Source organism: Arachis hypogaea, chromosome 1 (genome assembly GCF_003086295.3).
Source record: "Arachis hypogaea cultivar Tifrunner chromosome 1, arahy.Tifrunner.gnm2.J5K5, whole genome shotgun sequence".
NCBI classification, from domain to species: domain Eukaryota; kingdom Viridiplantae; phylum Streptophyta; class Magnoliopsida; order Fabales; family Fabaceae; genus Arachis; species Arachis hypogaea.
The window spans coordinates 81166060-81174272 of record NC_092036.1 but is presented as its reverse complement, the minus strand read 5'-3'; the positions used below and the strand labels follow the sequence as shown (position 1 = coordinate 81174272).

The window sequence follows — 8213 nt, the reverse complement described above, 5'->3', positions numbered from 1 at the left end:
TTTAGGTGTTCTGTGAAATATTATCTGCCATTTATTTAATATTTATATACCTATCATACTGTATGGCTACGAAGGTGTTTGTGATAATTATTTATTATATTTATATCTATGACAATTACTGATGTAAAAAAAAACGGAGTTAACATTATGAATTTAGTTCACTAAACAAACATTTTCACATTCATTTTAGGATCCAACCTTACATAACTTATATCATGAGTAACTAAAACAACTTAAACAATAAAGACAACAATCTCAACTTTATAACATCTAAGAACCCCCTCCAGCATGATGCAGTCGCTGGTCACAGCTCCGCCTCGTATGCCCGGGCTGACGGCATAGTCCACGTCGCTTCGGCCGGTTATCCGCAGTCCGATCCATACTACCACGGATCCTGGTTGCCTTCGGACGACCTTCCTTTGCACGCCTCATGTTAGGATCGGGAATGACAGTTGGGCCAGCATATGGGGGCCATAGCCCTTCTGGGATAGGCGGAACAAAACCCTGCTTGTAAACCTCGAACACCTCACTCATACGATAGACCTCGTGAACATATGACGCCCGCGCGAGTAGGCACAACAAGCTATAGCATGGCAACAGGGATAGTGGAGCACCTGAAAGTGGCCACAATCGCAGGTTCGGTCCTTAAGGGAAACTATGTAGGTACCCAGCGAAAAGTTCCCAATCGGTGTTGTCTCAGCCACAGTGTACTCGGATTGATGCCTGTCGTATAACGTCACTATGAAGCACCTTGATTCTCTAATGTTCCTTTCTATAGCCTTAACCAAAGCCTGACAAAACTCTTGCCCGGATCCGAGTTGTGCCTCCGCTGTCTGTCCACGGATAACGAATAGCTCTGCAAGTCTGCCGTACGTTGACTTAACCAACGATGTCACATGGAGGTTGCGAGTTCCCTTTAACACGGAATTCACACATTCACTAATGTTGGTTGTCATGTGCCTGAACCGTCTACCACTATCCTCGTGTTGTGTCCACTTCTCGTATTCCATTCGATTGGCCCAGTCACACATTGCCGGATTCTCAGACCGCATGATGTCAAACCAATAATAAAACCCTGCTTCAGTTTTTGCATATGCAGCATTGACCAACATCCTCCTTGCATCCTTACCTTTAAAGGTAAGGGCAAAATTCGCAGCCACATGACGGATGCAGTAGGCACGATAGGCACGTGGAGGCAGCCATCCAGTCTCAGGTGCCTCAAGTGCTGACTTGATGCCATTATGCCTATCAGAGATAACAAGGATGCCCTCCTGTGGCGTCACATGCGATCGTAGGTTGGACAAGAAGAATGACCATGACTCTGCATTTTCTCCCTCAACAAGGGCGAATGCGATGGGAAGGATGTTCGAGTTCCCATCTTGCGCTATGGCCATTAGCAGCGTCCCTCCATACTTCCCATACAAGTGGGTGCCATCAATACTGACGAGGGGCTTACAATGCCGAAATGCCTCGATACACGGTGGAAATGTCCAGAAAAGTCGATGAAAGTACACCGTGGACTCATCAACCTCACCCCCAACACGAACAGGAGAGGTCTTCAGAACAGTAACTGCCCCAGGCATGGTAGACTATACCCCTAGCATCCAACGTGGCAACTCCGCATACGATTCTTCCCAATCTCCATATATTTGTGCCACTGCCTTCTGTTTGGCTAGCCAAACCTTCATGTAACTAGGCCTGAAACCGTAGTCTGCTTCTGTAGCTTGTTGCAATACCTTTACCGTAACTGCAGCATCTGTCCTAATCAACGGAAGAATCCTCGCACAAATAACGTGGTAATCCAGCTGACGGTGATCACTCGATATAGACGTAGCCAAGCAGGTGTGTGGGCCGTTGTACCTCCGAACCTCCCAAGTGCCCTTGCGTGCACGGAGCGCTACGCGAATCAACCAAGTGCAACCATTGCCAAACTCCTTGCATTTTCCATGATATTTCAGATGATCTGATTCGATGACTCTGTACTCAACACCTCGACGGATGTTGTAGTCCTTCACACTCAGCACAGCCTCTTCTTTATTTTGGAATGACTGCCCAATCTGAAATTCCGTAGAAGAGCCACCAACTGTGGGACCACCATCCGCCGCCTGTTCACCCAGAGCCTCCAAGTTTAGAGTCGAGAAGTGTGGAAGGTACTGCTGAGTGCCAGAACTTGAAGCCCCATGCTGTGTAGGTGGATTGCCAGCTGTGTCATCATCACTGTCCCCAATGATATCTACAGACTCCTGGTCAGACTCATCATCATACATTGCGATCTCTACTCGATCAGGTTCCCCAAATCCTTGCACATCAGGAATCAAGCCTCCACCGGTGTCCACCTCATATGCCTGCCCACGGACCCTTGGATCCTGCAAAGGTGCAGAACCAATAGCCTCCATTCGATCTAAATCAGCCGCGAATGATGGGGATGCCACTAGCGGAACGGACGGTGCTATCACAGGCATCGAACAAGACGCACCTCCTACGCCACTTGAGTTATGTAATGGAGCTGATGCCCCAGAACTATCCACCCCAACATCCAACTTTGCGAATAACTCGTGTATTCTGACCTCTGGAAAACTTCTGACACAATGGAACAGAACCCTAATGTCTTCATCAGCCGCTAGCACAAAGGTGTCATACTGAACCCGGGTCGAGACAACTGCGATGGGAATCTTGTAGAATAACTTCTTCACAAACTTGCTACCAGAAATCCCAAGCTTCTGTAAAATGCTGTTCTTTAGATCTGACAACGTGCTTGTTGAACTGATGAAAACACTCACCGGTTCTCTATCAGTGAACTTCACACCATATCTTTTGTTTTTTTTAATTTTTCCAGAGCAATGCACTAGAACAAGAACACTCTCCTCCTCACTAGCCATTATGATAATGATCTCTCTCTCATGCATCTGAATCTCACCAATATATATATATAGATCTTCACTCCTCATAAACCGCTGTAGGCTACAGGGGTTTATGTAAATTCCCATTCCTTCATAAACCGTTGCTGGTAGCAAGGTTTTATGAAGAGTTTCATGCAATCATAAACCGTGGTAGCCTCCCACGGTTTATGCTCATTTTTTTCCTTCCAGAAACCGTCCTTGCCAGCCACGGTTTATGTTCAAATAGTAAACCGTAGTTGGCTCCCACGGTTTATATAATAATCGAATTTGCACAACCACGTAACATATTTCTGTTTTGCACATTTGGGTAAAAGATTCATTGATTTTATTTAAATATGTCATTTGCCCATATTTTTTTATTAGATAATAAATTATAAAATTTAATTTTAATGTGTTACAAAAATATTTTTTTTTAAAATATGATTAAATAAATAAAATATATTTTTAATACAAAAATTTTTATAAAAAAATATTTTTAACATTTTTATTTAAATAAGTATCTAAAAATAATACTACACATTTAAATTTTTTTAAATTAAATTTAATTAAATTAAACAATAAAATTTAAAATAATGTTAATTATAATTAATTTTTATTATATTAAATTAACCTAAATAAATTTAATTAATAAAAATATTTAAATATACAGTATTATTTAAAAAATAATAAGCCTAGTTATCGATGACTATACTAACTATTAACTAATAATAAACTAAATACAGGATTATTATTAAGTAGAATGTTATATATATTAATATATATATATATTTTTTATATTTTATATTTTTATTTTTAATATTAAAAATAATTGATGAAAATAAAAATAAAAATTTATTTTTTATACAATAAAAATGTTATAAAAAATAATATATACAAATAATAATATAAACAACCAAACATCTATCACTTTTATTATTATTATTATTATTATTATTATTATTATTATTATTATTATTATTATTATTATTATTATTATTATTATTATTATATGAGTACTTCCTCAGAAGATCCAGAGGAAAGACGAAAGAAATTGAAAAAGAATCTTAAAAAATTTAGATTATCGATCTATACTGGCTCTTTTTTTTTCGAATGACTACTCTTTGTATATACGACGCTATTTGGTTCATTATACAATTCGTCCATCATCTTATTAGAATGGTGAACAACTACAAAATTGAGATACCCTAAATATAACCTCTATACCTAATAAATGGTATAATGCAACAGTATTTTAATATTCCCCCACGTTTATAGTGGTAAAATAATATACTTTAAAAAAATTCAAGAACTAACAAAATTTACTATTTTTTATTAATATTTTTAATTATTAGTATAATTTTATTTAGTCTAATAATTTAATAATATATTTTAATTTATATTTTTAAGTATTATTAATTAATTATTAACTAAAAATAATAAATTCTACCGCTCATCAAATATTTTTTATTAAAGAATATTTCTCAAATTTAAATGGAATAGTTACTCACTACATATATCTCATGGTGGCAAATTGGAAGTGACCACTAGGTAGACGTTTTGCCCATAGCTGATGCGAAATATGGATAGGGTGTCATGTTTATCTTATGTTTGTAGATATAGGTTTCTTGTGTCACCAAAAAAAAAAAAAACTAATGTTTCTTGTTATTTTGCAATTTTAATTTGTGCCGAGTACTAACTCTAACTCAACTCCTTTGTTGCCTTGCTGGGATTCGATAGCCTTACAAGACCATTAAATAATTTTATAATAAAATATGTATTTAAATTTTTTTAATAATTATTAAATAATTTTTTTAATTTTAATTATAAATTAATTCTGTATATTTTATTTAATTATAAAAATTATATTTTATTTTATAAATAATTATTTTATCATAAATCTATCATATTTATTAACAATCAAAAACAAAAATAATAACAAATTAGATTTTTCATTGATCCTAATAAATTTTTTGACTATTTCAATCGATTGAAAAATTATATTTAATCCGTGACGTTCGTGATAAACCGTAAAATCGTATTTTCTTAAAATTCAACCGATTAAATTACATTCTATCACAAAAATTTTCATCGTTTTCAGGCGGTTGGTGACACAACATAGGTTGTGCACCAAATCTGTGCCCTCATTTAATCCTCCAGAAGAGGAAATCGAAACTAAAAACCACATCTTCCTTTATGGCAGCAAACCTCTTTCAATTTATAGTCTCTTTCCTTCTCCCTCTTTAACTCCCTCTTTGCCGCCACCTCCTTTGTCCACTGCAAGAGAGCAGAATGGAATGAGGCGATTGTATAGAAAAGGGACTACTTGCGGTTGAAAAAGGAGAAAATGGCAGCCTGAGCTTCCAGTTTCAAGCTTTCATGGTGTTTTTCCTTTTTTGAGACACTAAAGAGGAAAATTTTTTCGCATCAGAGTTATCTTCCAATTTTTCGTCTGAAAATTTTTCATTTTGAAAATTTTTTGGAAAATCGGTTAGGTTTCCATTCAGTTCAACAAACCAATTTTTGATCCATTTTCTACTTCAATTCCAATTTTTAAAATTGGCGATTCAAAAATGTCGAAAATATTTAGTAACCAATACAAATTAACCAAAAATATATGACGTTCGTATTACTTTTGTAGCTACTCGGCATGTTCAGTGGAGCTCGGAGTTGGAGGCACGTATATTGGAAGAGAGGCTAATTTCATGCTCAAAAGCCTCAAACTCTGATTAAAATCCCTTGATATTAATTGTGTATTATTGCCATTGGCTATTTAGCTTAATCAGTTCCACCCTTTAACCACACACTTCCACCCTTTAACCACACACTTCTTCAAAATAATCTTTCTATTTTCGTTTCACGTAGAAGACGTTAATGTGATTGGTGGTTCAGGTTTAAAGGGATTTGCCCGATCAATAAGGTCGCATTATTTCCTTTTTTAAATGTAAAACGCGGCAACAGCCCCCATTTATTTGATTTCATCTTGGCTAGACTCGCAGCATTCGAAACTCACATTGAAAATTCAGAACTCGGTTGTTGCGGGTTCAAATTCCAATGTCCCTTATCACAAAAATTTCATCGTTCAATCGATTATCGATTGATTTATGCGAAAATTAGGATGCCTTATAATTTTCAATCGATTTTGTGATAAACTGTAATTCAATCGATTAGTTTGATAATCCAATCGATTGAATTTTAAGGAAACATAATTTTATGGTTTATCACGAACTTCACGGATCATATACAATTTTTTAATCGATTGGAATAGCAAAAAAATTTATTAAAATCAATAGAAGATCTAATTCGTTATTATTTTTGTTTTTGATTATTAATAAACATGATAAATTTATGATAAAATAGTTATTTATAAATTAAAAAATAATTTTTATAATTAAATAAAATATATGAAATTAATTTGTAATTAAAATAAAAAAATTATTTAATAATTATTAAAAAAATTTAAAAAACATGTTTTATTATGAAACTATTTAATGGTCCAAACATAATTTTTATAATTAAATAAAATCTCCTTTTCCTTTCTCTCTTACTCCTCTTTTCTCCATCCGCCCTTCACTAAATTATTGTCACCACCGCTACTATTGCCTCTCCTCTCTCCCTTCTCCCGCCTAGCTTGTCAATATTTTCGTTCATATCTGTGTCAAATCTATCGTCATGCTACCCACCATCGTTGCATTGCTCAAATAATCTGCACTGTCTTCACCGCGTTGTCGCTTCTGTCTTTGTCCTTGCCACCTTAACCCTCACCACTCTCTCTCACATTCGTTTACTTTCTTTTCACTTATTTGAGTTATTTCAACCTGTTTCATTTAATAAAAAAAATGTTGAAATGATGGTTGAATTACAGTTGATAGTACTAATTTGGGATAAGCAATGTTTGAAAATCAGTGATGGAAGAAAAATAATGGTTATAATTTGAAGATGAAATTGGTATTTGAATTAAACTATCATGCTTTTTTGCATCATCTTCAAATAAGTTAAAAAAAGTGTATCTTTTAACTATGTTTTTCATATTTAAAAGACAATAATCCAACACTACTATTTTAGAGCCAAAAATGACATACTGGCCAACTAAAGAGTAGTACATGCATTTGTTTTTGTTGATAATTGATGCAAGACTCTTGATCCTAGTGGGAGAAAAACAAGCGCATCAATATTTTTTAAAATAAAAAAATTAATAAAATAGTAAAGTAAAAAGTTAATAATTCTTAAATTAAGAGGCTGAAGTACATATTTTATTTTATAGAAGTTACAAAATTAATAATAATTAATTTTTTTTATTTTATTAATTTTTTTCATTTTAAAAAATCCAAATTCAAAATAAGCAACTAGTAATTACAAAATATCACAAAAAAAATCCATCTCCCACCAGAATCACATGCAAAACATAAAACTCCCAATACTAAAGCTAAAAGAGTACATACATGGTATTATTGGGATATTGCAAATTTAACGATCTATTATTATATATAAAGGAGATCAGATGAAAACAAAAAATAGTGGAAAAGTTTTTATTCCTAAACTTAAATATCATTCATGTATATTAATCATGGGATGCAATTACTTGCAAAGCTAACAACCTTCATCCTCAAGCTAAGTATCTTTTTCTACTAGCACTACTGGTAAACTTGCAATGCTTTGTTCCTTTCCTTTGTTTCTTTTTCTTTTCTTCGAAATCAAATAAAAGCTCTGATAAAAGCCAAAGTATCACACAAAGTGTTTTTTATTTTTATTTTTTATTTTTTAAAAAAAGAGTATGTAAAGGGACAAATCACATTTTTTTGGGGTGACGAATTCTCTTATACTCTCAAATTTTAAATATTTGTACACTAGAGCTAGATACTTCTCTATTCCCTTCATCCGAACTACTTGTTTCATTTCCTATTTTATTATCTGATTAGTTTCAATCAAAACTATATTATACATCCCTCGTAATGCGTGTAGTCAATTTAGCTATCTATCTCCAATCCAATCAAACCCCACCATGAAACTTATTTTCTGTTATATCTCGATTCTATCCTTAAAGCTTTCCTTCCAAATCAAAACATTCTTTTTCTATAGCACCTTCCGCCCTATAAATATAGCTTCGGATCCCACAGCCAATTAGAAGCAATATATTTTATCAAAGTACAAAGTGAATGGGAACTTCGTATTGCATATAAAACGATGATTCTGATGTAGAATAACTAAATAAATAAAGAAGAGGTAACAAATATAAAATATGAAATATAACTTGATAATTCTAATAGTAATGTTTATTAGACTTATTATATTAATAGATATATTTAATTATATTGTGGTAAAGTATAAAAGAAAATA

General features: G+C 33.7%; 1 protein-coding gene across 1 annotated transcript; it reads right to left on the bottom strand.

Annotated features, from left to right (window-relative positions):
• Positions 1-270: 270 nt before the first annotated feature.
• On the bottom strand, positions 271-1583 carry LOC112741903 (uncharacterized). The gene is made up of 2 exons (XM_025791111.1): positions 668-1583; positions 271-614 (listed from the first exon to the last, which is right to left on the bottom strand). The coding sequence occupies exons 1-2, from the start codon at positions 1581-1583 to the stop codon at positions 271-273; spliced, it is 1260 nt and encodes a 419-aa protein (XP_025646896.1).
• Positions 1584-8213: the final 6630 nt, after the last annotated feature.

Excerpts from the sequence above, each read along its gene's own strand:
- LOC112741903 (XM_025791111.1), bottom strand. The coding sequence starts at position 1,583 with ATGCCTGGGGCAGTTACTGTTCTGAAGACCTCTCCTGTTCGTGTTGGG. Across the intron at positions 615-667 it reads GATTGGGAACTTTTCGCTGG|GTGCTCCACTATCCCTGTTG; the intron begins GTACCTACATAG and ends GGCCACTTTCAG.